Below are 26181 nucleotides of genomic sequence, written 5' to 3'. Positions count from 1 at the left end.
TGGTGATGACTGAAATAATTTATTTTGAATACATCAAAATGAAATGGACATTCACAGAATGAGCTTTTCAGCCTGGACATAGATGTTACAATGATTACATTTCTGACTACTGGAGATTTCCAGGGAATGCTAGCAATAGCGTAATCACTGAGTATACTGCAAATGTAACCATGAACATGAAGTGCTCTTTACTGCTCTGTTTGCCTTCTTGGCTTACAGTACTAGGTTCAGTTTGCAAGTGCTGCAGAAAAAGCTTTTGCTCTTTTGAAAAAAAGGAGAAAAAAGTGAAGCAGACAGACACAGATGGGAAGGAAAAAAGGCTGCAACACTGTCTTAGGAATTAGCAAATCATCCTGTAAAATGCAAGAACATTCTGAAATTTGAACAGCCAGGAGCTGCACAGGACACAGTGCTGCAAGTCTTAGATTACCAGGTCTGCAGTTTTGGGGTGTGAGCGGTGACTCCACGGTGATATCCCAGCTGGACCTTCCATCGCTGGACGCTGCAGGCAGACTGCTGAAGGCACGTCTGGCGTTTCAGTCCTGTTTAAGCAGGTGGTGTAGATAAGCAGCAACCCACCTGCTGCAAGGAAGAATCCAGCAAACCACCCCAGGAACATTGCCTCCCCAAATTCCCAACGCGGGACAATGTTGGGAATGGTTTCATCCCAAAACTCAAGGACCGTGTTATAGGCAACCCAGGAGACTGGCGCCAAGGTCATGATCCCTGACGTGCCGAAAGCCGCTCCTCCAGCAAGCAGGAGCCATTTCTTTAGATCAGATTTTTCTTCACATATTTTCCAGCAGTCCGAGCCCAAACTGGCGAGGAGGAATCCGAGAAGCCCCAGCCCATTGGAGAGGCACATCAGGATTCGGGACACACGCAGCTCCAGCGGCAGAGCGAGGAAGGAGTCGTGGGCTTTGCACTCCGTCGCTCCCTCCTCCTGGACTATGCAGACCTGCCAGAGCCCCATGGTCCAGATCTCCAGTTCATTTAAGTCCAAGTTGAGGTTCTTCCAGAGTGGCACGAAAGTGGTGACACAGGACGAGACCCACCCGAAGAGCGCGAGAAACATTGCACCCAGTTGGACCTTTGTGTTGCAGCTCCAAGCCATGCTAACGCTGCGTCTGTAAGCTGTGCGCCGGCTCCACTGGTGAGGCTGAGATAAGCTTAGGTGAGCAGAAGCTTTTGGTATTAACACTTTTGGAGCTGTGCATTTATGGTGTGGATTTCCATCAATGCACCGTTTCCATTGACAGCCACAGACAGAGTGCTGCTATTTGCTTCTGGTGTTCAGCGGAGTCACATAGGGGGAAATTCAAGCTTATACCTCTAATTCCTGGGTGTGGCCACAATCATTTTTTTGTGTCTTGTTGGTTTTGTTGCGTTAAAAGAAGGCACTGCTGGCTAGGCAGGAAAAACTGGGTACAACAGGGAGCAAAGCTGTTCTGGAAAGCCAAGCATCGACCCCATGCTCCTTTCCCTCTCCCCCCACTTCCCCTCACCACTGTGCATGCAGCACTTGGTGCTTGTGCAGCCGCGCTCCCTGCATGTTCTGATGTCCTGTCCCTGCACCGCTGGTGTCAGGCCAGGGGTGGATGCTCTGGGCTGGCAGTTTCTTCGGAGAGGACATCCCCAGGTGTCCCCAGGGACGGTGGTTTGTATCTCTGCGTGTAGACAGTATTGCTTCAGGGCAAACCTGGCTCACAAGCTGCAGTGGTCCTGCCTTGCCATGCTGTCCATACACAGGAGGGTTAAGTGAAAGCATGCAAATCCTCTGAGCCTCAGGAACCCTGAAGTGAGAGTCTTGGCAGAGAGCAGCTCCCAGCAAGCAGCAGCTCCTGCCCTGGCTGGGAGGGGAGAGGAGCTGCCGGCTGCTGCAGGGGACAGGGTGCCTGGAGGAGAGCACCTCTCCCCTCCTGGCAACTGCGGCATAGAGCTTTCTCAGGAAGATTTGTGTCATCAACCCTCATGCTGTCCTTAAATAAATACCCAGGGAGGTCTTGAGAGCTGCCCGGGAGCTCAGTGGAGGACTGGGGCTTCCACGGAGGCCGCAGCTCTGCCGGAGGAGCAGGGGACGCTGCTGCCTGTTTGCTCAGCGCACAGGTGGAAGGCTCCCAACTGGGAAGCACTTTCACAGCGAGCAAGGTAATGATGGCATTGGTTTGGCTTGAGCGTGTTTTCTTTGAATAGTGAATTTACAAACAGGCAGCAACAAAGCCTTATGAACTGCTGGGGGAAGAGGCAGCTCTGCCCTGAGTGCGGCCACCCTGCGCTGATGGGAGCGATCGGGGAGCCGGGCTGAGCAGCCCCCCATCACGCAGACGCTGTGAGACCCACGCATCACAGCGTGAGGTGAGCACAGTGATGTCCTGACTCCTCCTGCTTCACTGTTCTGCGGGACGTTCTCCCTTCTGCATCATGGAGGAAAGCAAGGTGCCTGCGCTCCTACTCCACTCCTCACGGTCGAGGAGACTTTTGTAAACGTAGCGATCTTCTCTGCACTCCTCCCTCCCAGCCTGGATCTCCAGGGAGCATCTTCTCTTCGCAGCAGTGGTGCTGGGAGGGAGCCTGCCTTGTGCCCCAGGCCCCGGAGGCTGAGCTGGAAGCAGCTGCTCCTAAGAAACGTTTTTCTCCTTGCTGCAGAGCCAGGCCCCGTGGGCACTCCCGGGCCTGCTCCTTCCACAGACGCTTGCAGACGGACAGCGTGGCGCAGCCGCCCCCCCCGTGCCCTGCCGAGCGCTGTGGGCAAGGGGAGATGTCAGGAGCACTTGGCACTGCATTGCACTCAGCACCAAGGGAAACATGCTGCTGCTTGACGTGAGCATGAGGAAAGCTGCAGAGAGCAAAATGTTTCCCTTCACATTGCCTCATGGCCCAGAGGCTGCTTCAGCAGAGCCGAGCTCTGCGCGATGGCTCTCCTGCTGTGGGAGGCAGAGGTGTTGGTCCTGGAAGTCTCTGTGCTGCACCAGGACTGAACTTTACCCTCACCGTGGTGCTTCGCATCCTCAGAAAGTGCTTTGCAAACATTTGTCCTCAGAGCAGCGTTGTCGGGTCACTGGGGTTATCTGCATTTAAGTGCCAGGGGAGCTGGGACACAGAAGTAGAGCTGAGATGTCACTTTGGAAAAAGAGGACCTGCCATGACTGAGAGAAAAGACCTTGCTGTAAAAAAGATAGGGAAAAAGTAAAAAGGAGAGACCACTTCATAAGGAAAATCCTAATTTTCTGTTGACACTCGCTTCCCATCTGTTCCTGCATGCCCAGCCCCACAAATGGGATACGAGGTCCAGCTTTTAGATTCATCTTCATTGGGAGATTAGTTGACTAATCTCTCATTCATCTGTCCTCTTTGTTACCAAGGAGGATATTAGGGGTCAAGGCTAGTAAATTACTGTTCCTTCCTCATCACAGCAGCCGTGTCGGTGCTGCTGGGGCCAGGAGCCCGGTGCTGGGCACCATGCCCGTGCAGCTAGGACACGAGGTGCTCTGGCCCTGTGACCCCAGCAGAGGCCGTGGCCACAGGACCTCCCTCCCTGCCTCTGTCCCTCCCCCTGTCCCTCCCCATGCCTCAGGCTGGCTGAGGAGGGGGCTCAGAGCCTGTGGGACTCAGCGCAGCTGGGGCTGGTGGTGCCTCCGTGCCCCACGTCTCCAGCACCAAGCCTCTGCCAATTTCCTGGAACACAACCCAAGCGAAAGAGGGGAGACCGTTTAAAAAAATAAAAGTGCAGGGTCACCAGAACCTGTTTGCTCTAGGGACGGGTAGCTTCATCTCTTGGGTACACATCCTGCTCTCCAGTGCTTGGTGCTGACTGAGGGCTGCTCTGCTGCAGCCTCCTGCCGTACCACATCCTGCACCGGGCAGTCGCCACTGCCTTCCGCCCACCTCTCGCCCTCCTTCCTGACCGTTGCTGAAGTGCACGGGAAACTTGGGTGTCCCAAACCCCACTGTAAGCCAGGACCTGCCTGCAGGCACTGGCTCTGGACACATCCCCGCGGTCCTGCCAGTTGCAAGCTGCCTCCAGGCAATGTCTGTGGCCGGCATTTGCCCCGGCAGCCCTGCTGCACGGGCCACCGCCAGTCACACAGGGGACAGGGACAGGGGGCATGCTCTGCCCCCTTCGTCCCTGCCCGTTCGGCCCGGCCGTCCCTCGCTGCCTCCCTGGGCAGGAGCTGTTGCCTGTGGGAGGTGGGGTGAGCTGAGGCCTGCAGTCACACTTAACTCCAAGGCAAGTTGTGGAGTCTTAACTGTGCTATATTGGTAACGGTGAGACGTGTGAGGCTGGGGCTGAGCAGTTATTTATAACCTCTGTGCTACCTTTGCTATTTTTAACCATCCTGCTGTAGGGAAACAACTTTAAATACACCACAGCGGCATCCTCTGTGAGGAGTGAGCCCTCCAGGCGCGTTATCCCTGTCCTGCAGTTCTCAGGTGGTCAGGAGGCGCCGGGATCCGTCTGCCTGCAGCCCCTGCTTGCGAGGCAAACTCCAGCCCCGGCTTCTGCACGGAGCCGCGGGGCCCGGTGTGCCCACGGGCCCCGGGTGCCCAGGAAGGGCTGTGTGGGGCCACGCTGAGAGCTCCGTCCCCCGGGCGTGGGGTGAGCCTCCCCAGCACCTCGCAAGGGAAGGGACTGTGGCTTCTCCCTGCCTGCAGCCCAAGGTTTCGGACCTTCCCGCCCCTGGACCTCGCTCATCACAGGCAGATGGACAGGAGAGCAGAGGTCACGAGCGGCCGCTGGTGCTCCTGGCCTGAAACCCAGCCCTGCTCCACGCTGGGAGGCTGCGGCAGGGGGAAAGGGAAGGCCATGCCTCCGCTGCGCAGGCCAGCCCGCCGACCCCCACAGTGCATCTGCTTCTTGCCCGAGCCCTTCCGATTAAATCAACTTGAGGTATTTCTGCCCGTCACTGAGGGAGATTAATGGGTGACCTTCTTCTGGTGGAGCAGGATTGGAGGACGCTGCCGAGCTCCCCTTCCCTCCCATAAGCTCTGCTGCACAGCCGGGAGAGGATTTTCCTCCAGAACCGGTTGGAAGATGCCTGAGGGCAGACGGGACGGCACTGGGGTGGCCCAAGAGCAGCTGTAGGTGCGGGCAGAGGCTGAGGACTGCCGGCCATGCCTGCTCCTGCCCGGCGGGCGCTGTGCCTGGAGATGCGGTAGGTGTACCGGGGGCCGCAGGCGCTGCTTCCACGCAGGTCTGCATGAGCAGGGGGCTCACAGCCACTGTCCCAAGGAGGAGAGGGGAAGGGACGGGGTGGGAGTGTGATGCTGAGGGTGTCTGCAAGGCCATCCCCTCTGTTTTGGTTTGTCCTGGGCATCACCAAGCGTTTGGAAGCGGAGCATGCGTCTGTGGTGTGTGGGCTGGGGCAGCAGCCGTGGGACGGCGGCAGGAGGTGGCAGGGCAGAGACACAGCAAGAGCCAGAGCACTGCACCTGAGGACTCTGGCAGTGAGCACTTCTCAAAGCAGGTGATGCTCAAAGGATGCGCAGAACCCAGCGCTCAGGCAGGGTCCCCTGGCAGCCCAGGGCTCCTGGCCCCATGGGTCAGAGCAATCCTGCCTCGCTGCCAGGCTTTCCAGGAACAGGACCTCCTGCAGCACTTCCCTCCAGGGAATAGGGCCGAGATGGCCGAGGTGACAAGGCAGGAGGGCTGAGGGGCAATAGGCACAGAGCAATGCTGCGTTAACCCCTCTCCTTCCCAGCCTTTTGTATTTGAGAGCTGCATGAGTGTCCATCCCTACCTGTGCAGCATCGGCTCTTGCTCCAGTGCTGAGCCACATCTCTGGGCATGCAAAATTCATGCCCGAGAGTCTCATGTGGTGTCTGTTACAGGAATTACATTCGGTTTGGGAAAAAATCTCTAAACATAATAAATTGGCAGGAGCATTTGCTGTAGCATATCAAGGGAAAACATCTTAAAATAAAGGAAGTTAATATTTCCAGAATTTCCTGACTTTATAAAGTGTCTTGCTACAGATCTGCTGCCACTATGCCTGTGGGAGCTGTGCTCTTCAAACATGTAGGCTTCTGCAGCTCCTGCTTTTCCTGCTGCAGAGGAAGGCAGAAAAGCAGAGGAACTGATCCCAGCCCCACACCAAGGGCACACACAGGCCAGATGTCAGCTCTCAGCTGGCCACTGCTGCCCCGAGGAAGAAAATAATTAAGACAAATGATTATTCCTGAGATAAAGCACTCACCTCAAAGCTTGTTAGACCAATTGTTGCAGCCCAGCCCAGTGGGGATGTATGCTGAATCACAATTGTTTTTCACTTTCCCTCCTCTTTATCCATTTTTGTTGTAAATATTCCTCTGCTCATAGGGCTTCTAGCTCCCCTACAGCCAGGATTCACTGAATCACAAAATGCAGTGCTGTTAAGCAGCGGGCAGTTCAGGAAAGCTCAGCGGACACGGGTGGGGAGCGGTGATGCCGTGTGCTGTGCAGCTCACCCACCACACGTGGCTGCTCGGCAAGGACAGCCGGGATGGGGTTTCTGCACGAAGCTCATGCACGGAGGCTTGGGACGGCCTGGAGTGTGTGTACAGCCTGCAGCAGGATCGCTCCATTGCAGAATTTGTTTGTTTGCAACTTCTCTACGCAGCTGCTGCAAGACCCAAGCGTCTGAGCCCCAGTCCTGCTTGACAGATGACCAGATTGCCCACGCAAGGACCAAGAAGCTGAGGCAGAGGATGCTGGATGAGGCAGCAGTGCCCCTGGCCTTTCCCCTGGGGGGAAAAGCACCTGGAGCTGAGCTGGGGCAGATTCTGCTGTGAGCACCGCGAGGCTGCAGCCTGCTGACGGGGAGGGGGCTCCATCGGTCAGGTACCCCTGCACCGCCTCCCTGCTCCTGTACCCAGCTCCTTCCCGATCCCGAGTTTTGTCGCTGAATGGCCTCGCAGCAACTTTCCAGGGCCTGGAAACACGCTGCAGGTAACCGCCAGGAAGGTGCCCGTTTCACGCAGCTGCTGGGGCTGCTCAAGTGGCCTCACAGGAAGACGCCACCTCCATCCCCGGGTGGTGCAATGCAATTAGGGCAGGTAATTGGCTTAGCCATCTGGTGCCTCCCCCGGTCCAGCTCAGCCCCATCACCTGGCGGGGGCCCCATCAGGAGATGGTGGCTCCCAGGGCCTGGGCCCCCAGCAGCTGCCCTCAGGGTGTGCTGGGTGCTCTTCCAGCCACAGTGGGTGCCCTGAGCATAAGGCACCGCGGTGCAAGCACTCATCAGCTGTGCCACGCTGCCGGCCGTGGGACAGCCGCACGCAGAGCGGCATCCCCACTACAGCCAGGCACCTGCAGCTCAGTGGCAGCAAGACCGTGCCGAAGCCGTGGCGGAAATGCGGCTAACAGGATTACGGTCCAGGCAGGACCGGGATTAATAGGCTGCTTCCTCTGGGAGTTTCCTGGAGCTTTTTGCAGACAGGGCTCTCGCTCCAGGCCCACCGGCTGCAGCCTCCCCTCCCAGCCCTGGCGCACCCCTCTGCATCTCTCCCGCCTTTGCATCTCCCATCCCCAGCCCCACGCAGGGCTAACACCTTGCCTCCCCTTGCAGTGGCAGCTGCAGGTGAGCAGGGGGAGCAGCTCTTGCTGAGCTGCTGCTCCCACGGATGCTTCCAGCTCCCACAGACCCCTGGTGGTGGGACGAGGTGCCCCGCAGCCACCACGGTGGGGGCTTGCCCACCTTGCTGGGACATTCTGTTGCTCCGGTCTCCTCCAGGATGCTGTTTGCATTTCTAAGTAGCACTTTGGGTCACACCCAATTTGACTTTCTATGAGAAGCTATACAAAAATTAATGTCAACTCTCTGAGCAAGTGGGAGGTGAGCCCCAGGCAATGTGCCGGGACTCTCTAGACGTCACTAACACAAGTGAGGGAGTGAGGGATTTGGGTTTGTTTCCCATGAATGGAACTCTGTTTCAAAACCACCTCAGGCAAGCAAGGAGCTGTCATTAGCGACAGCCCCGACCCCAGCACCAAAGCAGCCTCGCTGCCAGGAGTCCCAGGGCCTCAGCTGCAGGATTTGTGCCGCAACACCAGCCCTGCGTGGGGCTCGGGGCTGTCCTCTCGTGGTGACCATGTGAACATCCTTCACCTGCTACAGCCCCGAGAGACTGCCGGCAGGACCCACCAGTGTTCACCCCCGACTTTGCCATCCCTGCCCAGCCTGCTGCCCGTGCATCCCGCACCCCACCTGACGCTACCCTTCTGTTCCCGCAGCGCCCTGTGCCATGGCCGCCGTGCTGACCGCCGCCAGCAGCAGCACGGAGCCACAGTGGGAGCGCAGCCTCTGCACCCGCAACGGCGTGGGTGGCAGCTGGCTGCTCCGCGAGGAGTCCCGGGGCCGGAGGAACTCCATCCCACCCGCGCAGGCGCCCACCGCCAGGCACATGCTGGCCTACCTGCCGCGGCCGCCCACCGACAGCAGCCGCTACGGCACCTTCCCCCAGAAGGTAGGGCTGCGCCCCGGGCACACCACCCGCGGGGCTCCGTGCAGGTCCCCGCTGTCCTGCGTGCGGTGTGGAGCTTCCCAGGCACATGAGGCTCAGTGATGCTCAGTGCCTGGTGCACAGAGGATGAAGAGGGCGGTTTAATGTGGACTGGCCCCTTTCCCCTTGCAGCCCGAAGGTCCAGCCACCCCTGTGTTCCTCGCAGACGACAGCCAACAGCAAGAGGCCACCAACGCTGCTGAGAAAAGAGCCCTAGTCCCAAACGATCTCCACCCGCCCTACAGCACTGTCATCCCCGGTGAGCCGGCTCTGCTTCAGAGACGAGCAGACTCAGAGGACATTGTGCCCGCCAGGTGCTGGCCCAGCACCTCCATCAGCACCGGCGACCTGCCCAAGCACCGCCGCATGTCGCGCCATGACCCACTGCCCGTGCCATGGGACGTCTCCTCCCGCTGGTACCCGCGGCACACGCACAGCGTGCCCACCATCCCCAGCCCCGTGCAGAGCAAAACGTCCACCCGGAGCATCGTCTCCATCCCCTCCACGGAGAAGCTGCAGACCCGGCGCTGCAAGCTCATGGAGGACGAGCGGCCGCTCAGCTTGGCAAGCAAGCAGCAGAGGCAGCGCTACGTCACCAAAGTAGGCAAGTGCCAGGTGAACTTGGGCAACATCCAGGAGAAGAAGAGGTTCCTCTCAGACATTTTCACCACTATCGTGGACCTCAAGTACCGCTGGTTCCTCTTCGTTTTCATGATGTGCTATATTGTCACCTGGGTTGTCTTTGGCACCATCTATTTCTTCGACGCTTGGATAAGGGGTGACATCGACCACATCGGCGATCCAGAGTGGAAGGCATGCATCGAGAACGTGGACAATTTCATATCTGCCTTACTGTTCTCTGTGGAAAGTCAGAGGACCATTGGCTACGGCTCCAGGATCGTGACTGCCAACTGTGCCGAAGGCGTCATCCTGCTCATGGCACAGTCCATCATTGGGTCCATGATTGATGCCCTTATGGTGGGCTGCATGTTTGTCAAGATCTCCAGGCCCAAGAAGCGTGCCCAGACCTTAATCTTCAGCAAAAACTGCGTCATCTCCCACCGAGACGAGAAGCTCTGCCTGATGTTCCGCATCGGGGACCTCCGGGAGAGCCACATGGTGGACGCAAAAATAAGAGCCAAACTGATTAAATCCAGACAGACCAAAGAAGGGGAGTTCATCCCCTTGGAGCAGTCGGAGCTGAACCTGGGCTACGACACAGGGGAGGACAGGTTGTTTCTGGTGGAGCCCCAGATCATCTGCCACGTCATCAACCAGCGCAGCCCCTTCTGGGACATGTCGGCGGAGTCGCTGAGGAGGGAGCAGTTTGAGATCATCATCATCCTCGAGGGCATTGTGGAGGCCACGGGTGAGTGACAGGGGTTGGGGTGGCTCTGTCCAGCCCCGCACAAAGTGGCTGCCGTTGGGAAGCCAGCCTGGCCGCGCTGTTTGCCCGGTGCCGCAGCCGCAGGTGGAGGTCGGGGGAACCGGGTGCAAGGGGTGGGGACCTGGGGGGGGGTGTGCAGGCGGCGTGGTGCGGAGCCCATCTCCGGGCACTTCTGCAGAGCCTGAGCCCTGCCTTCACACTCCGGGCTTCACCGCGAGCGCATCGCTGCGGGCACAGGCACAGGACCGTGAATCCTGTGGTGTCGCTCCGAGGGGCGCGTCCGAGCCTCCCCTGGGCCGTGCCCCGCAGGGATGACGTGCCAGGCCCGCACCTCGTACACCGAGGACGAGATCCTGTGGGGGTACCGCTTCGAGCCCTGCATGTGGCTGGAGAAGGGCGCCTTCCGCGTGGACTACAGCCGCTTCGAGCTCACCTTCGAGGTGCAGACCCCGGCGGCCAGCGCCAAGGCGATGCAGGAGATGGCGGAGCTGCAGCGCCGGGGCCGCGCCGCCACCGGCCTGGGCTGGGCCCCGCCGCCCGTCTGAGCGGCCCCGGGGGCGGCCCCGGCGGGGGGCGGCGGCGCTGCGGCCATCGGGCCCGGCACCCGCGGTAAGGGCACCGGCACCGGCACCGGCACCGGGGAGACCGCCGGCCCCCATCGCCGTGAGGGCACCGCGGGAGCACGGCGGGGGAGGGCGCGGGCGTCAAATAAACAAACAGACAAATAAATAAATATTGGAAACCCCCCCCCGGTGGCTCGTGCATCAGTGTGTTCATCGCCGTATGCAAACGAGGTCATACATATTCATTATGCCGATCGGCTCGGCCACGCCCCCGCGCGTGCAGCTGCCCGCCCGCCCGCCAGGGGGCGCCGCAGCCCCGCCCGCGCCGCTCCTCGGGGGCCGCCGCGCCCCGCCCCGCCCCGCGCCGCGCTCCCGGCGCGTGTTGATGACGTCACGCGGAGCGCGGCGCCGTGACGCGCGCGGCGGGCGCTGGAGCGGGAGCGGCGGCCCCGGGCCCGGCCCGGCCCGCCCCGCATGGCGCGGCCATGACGGACCAGGAGAACAACAACAGCATCTCCGCCAACCCCTTCGCCGCGCTCTTCAGCTCGCTGGCCGACGCCAGGCAGTTCGCCGCCGGGCAGAAGCAGCAGCCGCGGCCGCTGGCAGGTCGGGGCCGGGGCGCGGCGGGCGGGGCGGGGGCGGCCGGCGAGGGGCCCGGGCGGGGCCGAGCGGGGAGCCGCGGGCCGCTGACGGGGCCGCCCGGGGCCGGGGCCGCGCGTTCCTGTGTGGACGCGGCCGTTCGGGCGCTCGGGGGCGGTTCTGGAGCTCGGGGGTGGGGGGGGCAGCCCGGTGGGCAGCTCTGGGTCTCGGTGTCGCAGGCGAGGAGACCTCGGCCAGCCAGGATGACTCCGACAACAGCGTCTCCGAGAGCCTGGATGACTGCGATTACTCCGTGGCCGAGATCAGCCGCTCGTTCCGCTCCCAGCGGGAGCTGTGCGAGCAGCTCAACATCAACCACATGATCCAGAGGATCTTCCTCATCACCCTCGACAACAGTGAGTGCTCGTGCCGGGGGCTGAGCTTTCCGTGGCAGGTGTTGGCCCATCACTGCCGTGGTTTGCTTTGTGAAGGCAACTGCGGGGCCCCAAGGGGACGGGCGCTGGTGTGCTCCCGTCTGGGCAGACCCCGGCAGGCGCGAGCCCCGCTTCAAGCAGGGAGCTCTGCTCTGCGCCTGTGCCGGTGGGAAACAGCCTGGGAGAAACGCTGGGTGGAGAGCATCTGGCCTGGAACCGTGCAGCTGGTTATCTGCAGCTGGTGTGCCCAAAGCCTTGAGCAGAGTTCCTGTGTTTGCTTTTGACTTGTAAGGATCAGAGAAAGCAACATTACACAGCTGCTGAGAGACTATTTCTGCCGCTGTCTCGTAAAAACAATCCTGAGAGTCAGCGCTTCTGAGCGTCTTCAGCTGCATGGGGCCAGCAGAGGCAGCACTCGGCATTTCTGAGCTGGCCCAAGGTGGCATTGCTGGCAGCAGCATGCTGAGAAGCTCTTGCTGCTTCTGCTGAGTGCGGGCCCTCAAGGCAAGGATGTGAACAAGGGAACCCTGTGGGAGCTTCGGCTCTCGTAGTAGCCCTAAACTGTTTTTTACTTGTGATATCAGTGTAAGAGCGTGACTTCTAACAGTGTGCAGCATGACCTGTGTACTCGCAGAAGGAGGGCTGTCTTGATGAGTTCCCGAGTGGACCATGCTTTGAGCAGAAGTGTGAGAAGCCTCATAGAAGCTTGTCAGATCTACACGAAACTGGGTGGGAATGGTGGGAGAGGGGCAGGGCTTCCCTGCAGTAGCTGGTAGCAGACAGCTCTGCCACGGGCAGGATCCTGCCTGTAGGTTTCACTGCTTGCAGCTATGTTTTCTGTCAGCTTTGGGACAATAGATTATTTGTGTTTTTCTCAGGTGATCCCAGCATGAAAAGTGGAAATGGGATTCCAGCTCGTTGTGTGTATTTGGAAGAAATGGCTGCAGATCTGGATGACCAAGACTGGCTTGACATGGAAAATATTGAGCAGGTACGATTGCTGCATATCTCATTTCTCACACAGACTGATGGCTGTCCAGACAGAAATAGTGCAGCTGCTGTGAGTGATGTGCTGATAGCTCCTGATGGAACTCTTTCAAAATCCTAGTTGTGAGTGGGGAATTTAGTGTTTTCCGTTTGAGGCAGGTTGTCCTACAGCAATGGTGACAGGAAAGGAGAGCCTTTTATGCGCTTTCTGTTTTTAAAAACAAACAAAAATGCGTTTGTTTAGTTCTGTGTAGTTATCCTGACAGTTGACAACTTCCCAGTAATCGGCACAATAAGGCTTTTAGATCTTCTGTTTACTTTGGGAACAGCAATTAAATATCTTTCCTCGCAAAGTGTACGCAATGCATCCTGAGTGAAGGCTGTCTGCCAAAGCAGAGTGCGGAGCTGCTAGTTAGAGTTCCCTTAGAACTGCCATCGCTCTTGAAGGTGATTGGAGAAATTGTTAGTTTAGCACTTAACTGAGCCTGAAGATTCTCAGTCTGGTACTCTTACTTAATAAGGGTTAAAGAGGGCTCTTCTGGGCAGAAATAGTTTAGCCTAAGATGATAAGGGATTTATTTTAAGTGATTTTTTTTCTCTACTGGTACTGTTTCACTTTCAGCCTATTTTTGCTTGTGCCTAGGCCCTGTTCACCCGCCTGTTGCTGCAGGAGCCTGGAAACCACCTGATTTACATGACCTCTGCCACCACACAAAACCTCTCTGCAGATCGGGACGCGGGGGAGAAACAAATTCTACGCTACCTCTATGCCTGTTTCCAGAGGGCAAGGGAAGAGGTGGGTAGAAGTTTCTGAGAAAGGAAATAACTTTGTTATCCAAAAGCTGACATTTTAGTGGAGAGAATTGGATACACGATCCCAGATCTGTCTTGTCGTTTCTGTGCAGATAACCAAGGTTCCAGAGAACTTGCTGCCCTTTGCTGTGCGCTGCCGAAATCTGACTGTGTCAAATGCTCACACTGTTCTTCTGACCCCGGAGATTTATGTCAACCAGAATGTGTATGAGCAGCTGGTGGACCTGATGCTGGAGGCACTGAGAGGGGCACGTAAGTTTGACTAAACTTAACTGATGCCTTAGTCTGTAAGGTTACCGTTAGTGTTGTAAGGCTTCTTAATTTGTTCTAGCTGCATTTTTCTTTAAGTGCATTCAGCCCTCTGAATGTTTGCACTTTGCAATGTCGGTGATGGTGAGCTCTCCTGTCTCCATTGAGGAAGTGGCTGTAAAAGAGGCTCTTAATTCTTACCTCTAAGCAAGCCAGGGACATCTTAACATAGGTAAAGCCTGCGGGACGAATATTGTGGCTTGAGTGAAGCTTTGGCTCCATTCATTGTTAAAAGGAAGGTGAAAGGGAGGGCTGTGCTTGGGTAGCAGGGTGTGCATACTCTGAGCTTTGGCCGCACTGAGGATCTCTTTGTCTGTAACGGTCTTGTATCGCTTGCTAGATTTTGAAGACATGACTGAGTTTCTCGAGGAGGTCATAGAAGCCTTAACAATGGATGAGGAAGTGCGGACGTTTGGGGAAGTCATGATTCCAGTGTTCGATATTTTGCTGGGCAGGATCAAGGACTTGGACCTTTGTCAGATCCTGCTGTACACTTACCTAGATATGCTCCTCTACTTCACAAAGCAGAAAGATATAGCAAAGGTATGTGTCCTAGCCTTATGAAGAGCTAGTAACTTTTGTCTTATGCGGAAACCCCACAGGTTGCAATAGTGTAATCCTAGTGGTGTTCAGTGAATGCTTCTCTAGCATCACTCAAAGACAAGAGGTAGAAGAAGAGAAAACAGTTTGCAGGTGACAACAGGGTAGTAGATGTTGGTTATACAAAGAGACACTTCTAATGTACCTGTAACTTTCTGCTCAATGGCTGATGATTTATCCCTTGTTTATTTTTCAGTGACAGGCTGGTTGCTTCTTGCGCTCTTTTCATTTTTAGAAATTTGTTATCATTAGTGTAATTCTGATACCTGCACTGCAGTTAGACTTGTGCATACCCAAGATGATCTACTTGGTCACTCACAGATTCTGCTTACAGGGATGCATTTAGATGATCTAACCTGTTCAGTTCAAACCAAAAGTGCAGTGTAACAACTTGTGTGTACCCTTGGTCCTTTTAGTTTCTGATTTGCTGGCCTAAACCCATAGTTTTTTTTAGTGGGATTTTATATAAATGTCAGCATGTTTATCTGTTCCCTAGGTATTTGCAGGCTATATTCAGCCCAAGGATCCTAATAATGGACAGATGTATCAGAAGACTTTGTTAGGTGCCATTTTAAATATCTCCTGTTTGCTAAAGACTCCTGGTGTAGTAGAGAATCACGGCTACTTCTTGAATCCATCCCGATCCAGTCCACAAGAGATCAAGGTGCAGGAATCCAACATCCATCAGGTGGGGCTGAAGTGTAATACTGCTGCTTCCCAGTGTATTTTATTAGTCTCTGGGCTTGCGGGTTAAAGGGAAAAGACTTGATGTTGGTGCTGAGTTCTTCCACTGGCTCTTTGATAGCATGTCTTGGTGGCTGAGCAAGTCACAGAACTGCTTTGGATTGTGGATTCTCCATCTGTAAAATGTAAATAGCTTTGCGTGCTTACTCAGGTTGTAACCGAAGTCTTCAAATTGATCACGTGTTTCTGCTGCTTAAGAGTGAGTCATCTGTTACCAAAGTAGTTTTCTGATTTTTGGGAAAATGGTAGGGTACTTTCAGAACAGATACTGGTACCATAGCTTAAGATGGTATATGGAGATAATTTAACTTAGATGTTGTAAGCACTATGAAATATTTTTCAGTACCTGTCCCGTAATTGAAACATTGACTCACTAGCAGATAAAATGACAGGCAACACTCACTGTGTATTTGTAATTAAATAGCTTCCCTCCTGAGATCATTAGTGCTGGGAGGATCTTAAAGATTATTTCAGAAGATAGAACAAAGCATCACAAATCAGAACATAAGCACAGTTCTTGTTCTACAGGGAAGGATGCTCAGGTGCAGGAGTTTGTCCCAGAGAATGGGATTCCCAGCCATGTATTCTTTTAGGGTCATTGTTTCTGCCAAAAATGTGCAAAGAATTTTGATTTACTTCCTACTGAAACAACTTGCTCTTGGCTATGCTTTTGAGCGTGTCCCTAATTATCCTTTCTTGGTGGCCTCAGGATTTGGCCTTTTCATAACATGTCTGATGGGTGATTGATTTAGGTGTCGTGACTTTGAAAAAAAAAAAATCTTTAAAAAATTTTCTTTGAAAATCCTGCCTTTTAAGAGTAGGATGTAGTCTGGACCTGTGACAGCTCCAGCATTAATGACAGGACAGGCAAAAGACGCCTTTCTAACAATGACTCCTTCAAACATGCTCTGTTCCCTCTAACAGTTTATGGCCCAATTCCACGAGAAGATCTACCAGATGCTCAAGAACCTGTTGCAGTTGTCTCCAGAAACAAAGCACAGGATTTTGTCCTGGCTGGGAAACTGTCTCCATGCTAATGCAGGCCGTACCAAAATTTGGGCTAATCAGATGCCAGAGATCTTCTTCCAGATGTATGCCTCAGATGCCTTCTTCCTGAATTTGGGAGCTGCACTCCTAAAGCTGTGTCAGCCCTTCTGCAAACCAAAATCTCCTAGGCTGCTAACCTTTAATCCTACTTACTGTGCCCTAAAGGAGCTGAATGAAGAGGAAAGGAGGAGTAAGAATGTACATATGAAAGGTATGCCCAAAACCTGTGGGAGTAAATGAATTAGACAGGGGATCTCTTCAGTTCCCTACCTTTCCCAGCAGTGCTCTCTTGCTGTACACCAGTAAAGGGAGAGAGAAATGAAGCACTAGAGAGGAGCAAAGGAAGAACTGAATACAAATAAATACTGCCCAGCATCACCTACAGTCATTTCATATTATCAGTGGGAGCCATCTTGAGCACTCTTTCCTTACCGATGCTTCTGGGTAGGACTTAATGCAGAGATGTTTTTAATTCTAGGTTTAGAAAAAGAAACATGTTTGATACCTGCTGTGACTGAGCAAGAGCCAGAGTTTGCAAACAGCTACAATCTGGTGACAGAAAACCTGGTCCTAACACAATACACCCTTCACTTAGGATTTCACAGGTAATGGTTCTACAGCTGTATGAGTGTTCTTAAGGAGCTGACCTCTGAGGTGTTAGATGTGCTACCGAGGTATGCACTTTGCAAGAATGATACCTGATATTCAGAAAAAATGTGATTGTTAAAGCTGTAGGTAAATGATTGCTCCCAGCACTATTTTGCATCCGTGTACAGTTACATAAAGTTTTACTAAATACTCGCAACTTAGAGTGAGACACTTGAGTTGCCAAATGCCTTTCACAGTATGTTTTGACTGACCCTTGAGCATCAGGCTGACTAATTTTGTGAAGAAATTCACTTGTGTTCAGTCAAAGCTGACAGGAGTCCATGTTATTTATAGTGTCTTAACAGCTAAGTGCTGGATTGGCATGGCTCACTCAGTTCTCATACCTTCTCTGAGAGAACAGGCCTGTGTCCCCTTGCTTATCTGCTAGAGAGCTTCTGAGTAGCAGAGTACTTGCCCACTGTGAAGTGTCTGAACTGGCCCACTAAATGGATTTTAATTGAAACACAAATGCAAGGTAACTGGCTGTTTCCAGGAAACAATTTTCTGGACACCAGAATGCACTGTTTTTCTTAGTCTTCTGCAAATTGTTGCCTGGATACTATGAGGTCACTGCTGATCCAAGCCTAGTCCCCTTCTGGTTTATTATCTAAATATAGAAATAGATGAAAAAGTTATGCAAGTGGCTTGTTGCTGGGAAACTGAAAATGTCACCTTACAGGCATCTCCAGGGCTTACCCACTCCCTGACCTTGGTAATCTAACAGGGTTTGCAGCTGCGTAGTCTCATTATCTGCTCTGCTGAAGAGTGCTTCGTAGGAGCCGTTGGTTTACCAGGCTGCGTAACAGACTTCTTTGGCTCCTCAGGAGGATATCTTACCCTCCCAAGCGGTGGCTTGCCTTTCTTCAAGCACTTCCCGCTGCTGGCCCCCAAGCGGATTATCTGCAGGAAATAGTTTGAATTGAAAGTACACTTGCTGCGTTGCAGCCTCCCTGCTGCTGCTCAGAGAGGGAAGCAGCACACCTGGTCAAGCTGGCAACATTTTGAAGTCTTGCACTGGCAGCTGCACAAAACATCTCTCTCAGTGTGTGGTGACTTCTGTTTCACTTAGGCAGTCTGTACTAAACTTATTTGTATCTTGTCTGGTGTCTTCCTCACCCTTTTTTTTTTTTACTAGGTTGCATGACCAGATGGTAAAGATAAACCAAAGCCTTCACCGCCTGCAAGTAGCGTGGCGAGAAGCTCAGCAGAGTTCTAGCCCTGCTGCTGACAGCCTCAGGGAGCAGTTTGAACGCCTGATGACCATCTATCTCTCCACAAAGACAGCAATGACAGAGCCACAGATGCTGCAGAACTGCCTTAATCTGCAGGTGTCCATGGCAGTTCTTCTGGTGCAGTTGGCTATAGGAAACCAAGGGACTGAGCCTCTAGAGCTGACGTTCCCATTGCCAGGGGTGGAAAACAGTGCATTGGCCTACGTACCAGGTGAAACCACCTTTCCTGCTGCTTTGTGGCTGCTGCGCATAAGGGTCTGAATCTGACGTAATTTAAGTAGTGCTCTGTTCACATGGCCTTATTCCAGAAGATGTTCAAAGCACCTGGGTTTTCCTTTAATGTAGCTATGTGAAAGGCATTCTGTCTTTGGAAGAAAGGGTTAGAGAACAGGTAAGGAAGTGTAGCGAAGGTCAGCTACAAAATGTCAAGATCCTGATCACTGCTGAGTTGCCAAGTTTGGCTGAATAGCACATTGATTTACTATTTTCCATGTGCATAAAAGTCTGTTGTCAGGAGATTCTCTTCTCTTGAGCAGTGCGTAACATCAACAGATAGCTGCTGGGTGTTACCCTGATAATTGAAGTGAATCCAGTGCATAACAAGTTTCATAAAGCTGACTATTCTTTGTGATTGTGGTGTTCTAATACAACTACTTAGTTCTAGAAACTTTAATCAGAATCAGGGAGGTAAGCTAAGTACATGGAAGGCCAAAAAGCAGGCTGTGAGCTGCACAAGAAGGAATTAATATACAATTTCTGTTCACAGAATTCTTTGCAGATAATTTGGGCGACTTCTTCATTTTCCTGCGACGCTTTGCTGATGACATTCTGGAGACTTCTGCCGATTCTCTGGAACATATCCTTCACTTTGTTACTGTTTTCATGGGTGACGTGGAGAGGTATGTACAGCTCCAGTTGTAAGCCCTTTATGCTTTTCTGCAGAGCACCTGGGTAGAACCAAGGAAGCGGAAATTGTTAGAGATGTCTTGAGATTTAGTTTATACATCTGCGATTCGCTTTACCTCATTGAAAAAAAGTTAAATTCTGTTCATAGAAGTCACAAGAAATTTCCTGAAGGACTTGGGTTTCACATGCGGCACAAATAGGATTGTGTCTAAAAACTTGATGCGTCATACTACGCAGGAGCTTAGGCAGGTAGAACGAGGTAACAGTGAACAGTAAGTGAGGAAAGTGAGGAGCAGGTGGAGATTCACTTACTAGGGAGCTTTTTGTATATATACTGTTCCCACTAATCTGGGCTGGCCCTGGAAGATCTGAGTTGTAGTTCATCTTGGCAGTAACCCACAGCCTGACCTTGGGCAGGCTGTTCAGCTTCTGCCCCACCGGTGAAGTAGAGAATTATGCCCTCACCTTGCTCAGTATCCAGTCATACACCGGAAAGCAAGCTCAGCAGGCAAGGGACTTTGGACTTTCAGAATAAATAGGAAACAAGTCATTGGACAATAAGTACAAAGCTGGGCTGACAAGTCATGTTTGCTCAGGGAAGCTACAGCTGACAAGCAAGCATGGCTTGCCAGCAGTACGCCCTGCCAGAATTCTGTTCTGTGAGGGATGGAAGCAACAGCTTTGATATTTCCCGTACCTGTTCCCCTTTCTGTCTGAGATTTAATTATGAGTGCTGACTGCCTGCATTCTTCCTGTGGCTCAGAGCAGCTCAATGCCAGCATCAGTTTTACAAATAGTTTGCAACAACTGGCTGTTCCTGTATGGATGGGCACAGCTCCTGGAGCATTTTCTGTACAGTTAAGTCCCCTCTGCGGCCCTCATGCCATGCTGAATTTGCATATTTTTTTTTTCTCTTGCAGAATGAAAAATCCTCATCTGCGAGCCAAGCTGGCAGAAGTGCTGGAAGCTGTGATGCCTCATTTAGATCAGGTCCAAAATCCACTTGTCTCCAGTGTGTTTCATCGCAAACGAGTATTCTGCTCTTACCAGAATGCTGCCCATCTTGCTGAGGCACTTATTAAAGTCTTTGTGGATATCGAGTTTACTGGTAGGTGTGAAAGGGGAAGAGGTGTCTTCCTTCTGTAAAATCTGTAGTGGGATGTCTTTGAGTTGTGAAGTACTTCAGTAAAAACAGATGAATCTTTATGTTGTGTTAAATTGCTCAATTGTTTTAGACAGAAAGCATTCCAGCAAAGCATTGGTCTTTCCAAACTTCTGACTTGTGCGGGACTACATAGCTAAAAAGTGTAACCCTCAGAGCACAAGCTTTTCAGCAAAGTAATGCTTATAATTACCCATCCTCTTATACTATGTGGGATTTGTTGTGCTGCTTTGAAATCAGTGTCAGATCTGACTTCTCAAGGAGCTGGTTTTCTAATCCTGTGAGAGCAATAGGCAAAGCATGCTGTTAGAGGAAATGTATATATGGTGTGCATGCTATTGGAACTTCCTGTTCTTTGAAATGGGAGATTTGCTCAAGAGCTAGAGGAGCTGCCCTTCTCACCTGTCCGCAGGCATATGGGCTGCTGCTGTAACACTGGCCTCCTGCTTGGGATGCTGCCAGGCACACTGAGTGTCCATTGGCACTACATCCTGCTATTATAAAAGTATCCTGATAGCTACTGAGGTGATCTTTTTTTTTAAAAAACAAAAAAAAAGCCATGGCCCCGGCAGCTGCACGTCTCCCCTGGCTATTGTTCCACAGGACTTGCTTGCCATGCTCTGTGGATGCTTAGTGCTAGTATGGTCATGGCAGTGCTCACATTCACTAGAAACTGCTGAACTTTTTTGTTGAGGAAGCAACAGTGAAAATTGTGCCCTGACTGCTTGCTGGCTGTTGATGCATTCGGTGCCCCAGCTGTGTGCACTGGGAGGTCAGCGTTTTAGCTTTCTGAAGAAAATGCAGCCTGCTCCCACACAGTGCTAAACAAACATTGGAAAGGAATTTAAAATCCTTCTCTGTGCCCACAGCTGATTTGCAATGCTCTTCTGCTTGTGTCTAGGTGACCCACATCAGTTTGAACAGAAATTTAATTACCGACGTCCAATGTACCCCATTCTGAGATACATGTGGGGCACAGATTCATACCGACAAAGCATAAAGGTAGGGCAAGAGGCATACATGTAAGCATGTGTATCTAGCTCCTAATGCAGTATATGGATTTGCGTCCTACAGTCTGGAGTGTGCCAGAGCATTAACTGTTTTGTTGTTGTTTGCAGGCTTTGGCTGATTATGCCTCAGAGAACCTAGAGGCAATGAATCCCCCTCTCTTCTTGCGCTTCCTTAATTTGCTCATGAATGATGCCATTTTCCTGTTGGATGAAGCCATACAGGTAGGGCTTACTACGTGTGCTGCAGGCATCATGTAGGAACCAGTTCTCACTCACTTGAAGATAGCTTGTTACAATATTGACTCTATCTCTAGAACAGCATTCATGTACTCAATTCTTTGGATGAATCCTTGCAGTAGACACTTGCTAGGAAACTCAGCTGAGCCAGTTCATAATGTTAAAAGCATCAAGGCTGGTGTTGCAAATGCCTTGGAAGAAGGGGTTACAGCAGCAAGTATGATGGGGACGTGATGATGGGACAGTGCACAGAGGGCACTTTCTTCCTTTCCTCTTCGTCTTGGGAGGCAGGTCAGAGCAAAAGAGCTGGTTTTTTTGATTGAGAAGCAAGTGCTAGCAGAGTTGGAAGGAAATCTGCCTGTTGCTAATCTGGATGCAGCCAGGCTTTAAACAAGTTCTGCAGTTTATGATTATCAAATCCTCTTGGCCTTTCCACTGGTGGCATATCCTAACAAAGGCCTTTTGTCTCTAGGCGGTTTTCCTTTGGGTTTACAGGGCAAGTTCCAGCTGCACTTGTGTCCCTGGTGTGTGGTGGCTGTCTCACTACACCCTTTGTGGCTGCTTGTTGCTACTAGAAAGGGCTTTTGTGTGGAGTTTTTACCTGTGGCAGAACAGATTGTCTGGAGGCTGTCAGATCAGACAGGTGATATGGATGTTACGGATGTGGCTTTGAATGTTTTTGGACTTCCTATCATTTGTCAATATGAACATTCTGAGTTTTGTTAAAGGTATGCAGCTGTGACCCTTTTCAAATACTCAATACCTTTTTCTTCCTGAATGGGCCCCTGTCAGAGTGGAAGAGGTAGTAGCTGAGGTCTTACCATTAAGTTGCACAGGGCAGTGAGAATACAAAAGCATTATAACACAAGTGAACTTTTATTTATACTTCCTAGTTTTGGAATCTTAATTAACTCATGGTATTCCAGTCTTGAAAAATAGACTTTGGTTTTTCTACCTCTGTCTCACCTGAGATAAGGCAGATCAGCAGTGGGACTTGTTGCTTTCTGTTAACATTACCTAGATGTGTTAAACTGGAATTAGCCGTAGGAAAGTATGTGAGATTATACTGATTCACCAGAGGAGATAGTCTGGAAAGTGGATGCTCTCTATGCTTAGCACCCAAAGCTGTGGTGAACATCTACGATGACTTTTTTTTTCTTTTCTTGGTTCAGAAAACTTCTTTTCTGTCTGTGCTGGTAGGTTGCAGACTGAAGGTACTGTGTATGAGGAGCAACCTCAACTTCTTTAATCAATACTCATTACAGACATTTTGTTTTTGAACACCTCCCTGATAATGCTCTTGGTCATTGAGGGAGCAGTCTAGGTTAGCTTTTGTAGCCTATTTACCTGCCTATTCTCCCGAGGCTGCTGTAGGAGACACCTTACTTGTTTCTCTAACAAGCACGTGCCTCTTCTATGTCCTGAGGGGATTGCCTGGCTGAAAGGAAAGCATTCTACTTAATAAAGCTGTGTACTCAGACTGCTGCTCCCATGCTCTTCCCTGCTGTGTCTTTACAGTACCTAAGTAAGATTAAAGTTCAGCAGATAGAGAAGGACCGTGGTGAGTGGGACAGCCTGTCCCAGGAGGCTCGGCGGGAGAAGGAGTCAAGCCTGCAGATGTTTGGTCAGCTGGCTCGCTTCCATAACATCATGTCCAATGAAACCATCGGTACTCTGGCCTTCCTAACATCAGGTAGGGAGAGCAAATCCTGTCCACTGGGACCTGTAGAACAGCATTGCCTGGGAATCGGGGGGGCCTAATTCAGTTTAAGGATTGTCAGAGAGGGACTGGGTTACTGTGAAGCTCAGGGAACTATTGGTTTCTGTTCCAGAAATTAAGTCCCTGTTTGTGCATCCTTTTCTTGCTGAGCGCATCATCTCCATGCTAAACTATTTCCTGCAACACCTGGTTGGCCCTAAAATGGGAGCTTTGAAAGTCAAGGATTTCAGCGAGTTTGACTTCAAACCGCAACAGCTAGTTTCTGACATCTGTACGATCTACCTGAACCTTGGGTATGTGACAAGGGAGAGCTGGAGGTGGGATGTCAGGAGGTGCTTGTGGAGAATGGCAGCCTTTGGGTACTTGGACTTGAGACTCATAATTGAGTGTAAACAGGATTTTGTCTTCTGTTGGACACTGCCTGGAATGAAGTGGAAATCTAATTTGGCCTAAAGTGGGACTTGCTGTGACATGCACACCAAAGTTTGCACTGGGATGAGAACTGTAGCTGGAGTCAGGTGAACATCTGGAGCAGCAGAGCTCTGTAGCCTCCTTTGCCACAAGGTGGGAGTGTTTTCCAGCAAGACCTACGTTAACAGAGGTCCTTAACGAACCTTTCAGAAGTGCAGTGTGCTCATTTGTAATAATTTCTAAATTACGCAGGGAAGTCAGCTGCAACTTGGTAGGAATGGAAGTTGAGCATAATAGCAGTTAAATTTGTAAATTGGGTCTCTCTGGAGAAGACCTAGGAAAACTGCTTGCTTACAGTCAAGCTTTTCTCTAGTTTTCATGTCTCTTGAGTTCTTTGCTGTCACAATGCAACTGTTGGGGGGACTGTGTTTTGTGTGTTTTGCAGCCTGATAAATAAGAATTCTTAAACTCTTGTTCAACTTTTGTGGTTCAGGGATGAAGAAAATTTCTGTGCCACTGTACCCAAGGATGGACGTTCCTATTCACCAACACTCTTTGCCCAGACAGTAAGGGTTCTGAAGAAAATCAATAAGCCTGGCAATATGATAGTGGCTTTCAGTAACCTGGCTGAGAGGATCAAGGTGAGAGGTGGAGTGAATAAAAACCAAAAAGAAGAAATGCAGTTGGTATCCTTTTCCATCACTGCATCTTTGCTGTGAAGCTGCAGTTCTGGGGAATGGTGCTTGATATGAGGCACCAGGTTGGGCAGCTGAGAAGGCTCCTTTCTGGTGTGCACCTGTAAATGTTTTAGACAATTCAAGAACTGGATGCTACAGATGAATAAGCATGCAGGGTGAAAAACGAAATGCGTGGCTTACAGCAAGGCCTGTGCTTCCTGACTACCAGTGTGTTAATTTCCAGTAGGAAATAAGTGTGTTAGACTGGGCTCTCAGACCTGATCTACATTTTTGCATGTTTCAAGTGACCCTGTTACATAGCCATTGCCTTGACCAGCTGTGATGTTTTTATGTTCCAGTGAGGCTTTTTTTCAGTCATGGTGATGCCTCACTACTAGTTAGGAGCAAACCTCTTTTTAAACAAAGTGGAACAGCACTGAGAAATCTTGTGTTTTAAAAGCTGTGTGTGCTTGCCAGTCTCTTGCAGACCGTCAGCAGCAAGAAGAAGAGACGTATGCAGATGCCTGTGATGAGTTCCTGGATCCTATCATGAGCACTCTGATGTCTGACCCGGTAATACTGCCATCGTCCCGCGTCACCGTGGATAGGTCAACCATAGCCCGGCACCTGCTCAGGTATGAAACACAGGCTTAACTGCGTCCTTGGTTCAGGTTAAGCTTCCTTTGGCACTGACTGTTCTTTATGTGCCAATGACGTGTGCTTTTCCAGGGTGGAAGCTTGGGATGGGGTGGGTACACATCTGCAGTCTCCTTCACTCCCCAATTTACCAGCTTGCTGTGAAGTCCAGGGCTTTAATGATTCTGTGTTCAGAATCACCTGTAACCTGGTCTCAAATGTGGCTTTTCTGAAATAAATTCCAGACATGATTAAAAGTGTTTAACGTGTTTTTTCTGACTTTAGCCCAGAGATGGAAGTACAGAATAGATTATGCACATGCTGCCTTTAGTGAGGGACAGTTTGGTTATTGGATGCAGATATTTATACATCACTCTTGTCTGGATTTTTCACTAAACGTATCTAAAGTTTTGGATTACAATGAATACAAAAGAGTGCCTTTTATTGCCTAAAGCTGTAGAAGATTTCAGTGTTTTGTAAGAGATGATGTGCTGACCTTGTCGAATGTGGTGTGGTTTGTTTGTTCACTTTCTTCCAACATGTCCCATGCTCCTCGTTCATCCTTGCTGTCCTGGGCCCTACAAATGAAGTGGCCTGTGTGCATCTGCAGCTAATACTTTTGGGGGATATATATCACTTATCTGATGTTATCCAGCAACACCTGGTCTCAGTGTTGGCTGATGAAGTTCACTTAATTAGCAGGAAGATCATGCCAGTCCTCCTAGCCTTACTACTTTTATTCTAGCAAGGAGACTGTCAAAGTAATCTCCTCACTGCTCTCTTTCAGTGATCAGACGGATCCTTTTAATCGGAGCCCCCTCACTATGGACCAGATTAGACCAAACACGGAGCTGAAAGAAAAGATCCAGCAATGGCTTGCGGAGAGGAAAAAGCAGAAGGAGGACTTGGAGGACACACTGAATTGAGAACCAAGTTCTACATCCCCAGACGTGCAATCGTTGGCAAGACGAACGTCTTGTAAGGGTGGTGGCGGGTGCTCCAGAGCATCTGTGAAACTTGCCACATGAATGAAGAGTGCATCCAGTGCATTGCGCCACATCTTGAATCTCTCCTAGCACCTTCTCTTTTATCCCTTATTCTGTCTTTCCTTTCAAGACTTACTGTTTAATACTAAAACTTTCTACTGCACTACAGCTTCCTAGCCTCTGCATCTTGGGAAGATTCAGCCTCTTCTGATTGTCCTGGTGCCCTGGCCCTGTATTAATTGCTGTTTGTGTTGGCTGTTTCTAACGGCCGTGTTACCTTTCCTTTGCTACCCCACCCTCTATTCTGTTGCTGTTGACTCCCAAGTTGTTTAGACTATGTAATCATGTTTAATGTGAAAAGGATGCCTTTGCATCTGCAGCAGCTCTCAAGTGTAGATGTTGGCAAGGACTGAAACGGACAGTTCTGCGGATTTGGACAGGCTGACTGTGTGCCGGGGTTTCTTCTTCAAATGATACACGGGAATAAGGGGTGATGAAATGCAATACTTTGCTTACAGCCGCCTGCGGAGGTCTAGTAGCTAATGGAGCTCCTTCAGCGGGAGAAGGGAGGCCCGCGTTGTTTGGGCTGCGGGGAGGGGGGCGCGGCGGCTGGGG

General features: G+C 51.6%; 3 protein-coding genes across 3 annotated transcripts; 2 read left to right on the top strand and 1 right to left on the bottom strand.

The window, feature by feature from the left end:
- Positions 1-2869, bottom strand: LOC106039790 (claudin-22). The gene has a single exon (XM_013187196.3). The coding sequence runs from the start codon at positions 1112-1114 to the stop codon at positions 422-424; it is 693 nt and encodes a 230-aa protein (XP_013042650.2). The 5' UTR covers positions 1115-2869; the 3' UTR covers positions 1-421.
- A 3923-nt stretch (positions 2870-6792) lies between these two features.
- On the top strand, positions 6793-10633 carry LOC106039791 (G protein-activated inward rectifier potassium channel 4-like). The gene is made up of 4 exons (XM_048063355.2): positions 6793-6925; positions 8210-8442; positions 8611-9847; positions 10175-10633. The coding sequence occupies exons 1-4, from the start codon at positions 6883-6885 to the stop codon at positions 10408-10410; spliced, it is 1749 nt and encodes a 582-aa protein (XP_047919312.2). The 5' UTR covers positions 6793-6882; the 3' UTR covers positions 10411-10633.
- Positions 10634-10832: 199 nt separating this feature from the next.
- Positions 10833-26083, top strand: UBE4A (ubiquitination factor E4A). Its single transcript, XM_066981114.1, has 19 exons — positions 10833-11034; positions 11247-11423; positions 12320-12432; positions 13072-13224; positions 13334-13493; positions 13891-14093; positions 14647-14838; positions 15819-16152; positions 16420-16546; positions 17725-18032; positions 18588-18720; positions 19648-19835; positions 20791-20891; positions 21008-21121; positions 22655-22829; positions 22969-23149; positions 23761-23908; positions 24422-24579; positions 25368-26083. Exons 1-19 carry the CDS (start codon positions 10914-10916, stop codon positions 25504-25506), a joined length of 3225 nt encoding a protein of 1074 aa, XP_066837215.1. The 5' UTR covers positions 10833-10913; the 3' UTR covers positions 25507-26083.
- The last annotated feature ends 98 nt before the right edge of the window (positions 26084-26181 follow it).

Source organism: Anser cygnoides, chromosome 21 (assembly GCF_040182565.1).
Source record: "Anser cygnoides isolate HZ-2024a breed goose chromosome 21, Taihu_goose_T2T_genome, whole genome shotgun sequence".
In the NCBI taxonomy this organism is placed as follows: domain Eukaryota; kingdom Metazoa; phylum Chordata; class Aves; order Anseriformes; family Anatidae; genus Anser; species Anser cygnoides.
This window is presented reverse-complemented; position numbering and strand designations above follow the sequence as displayed.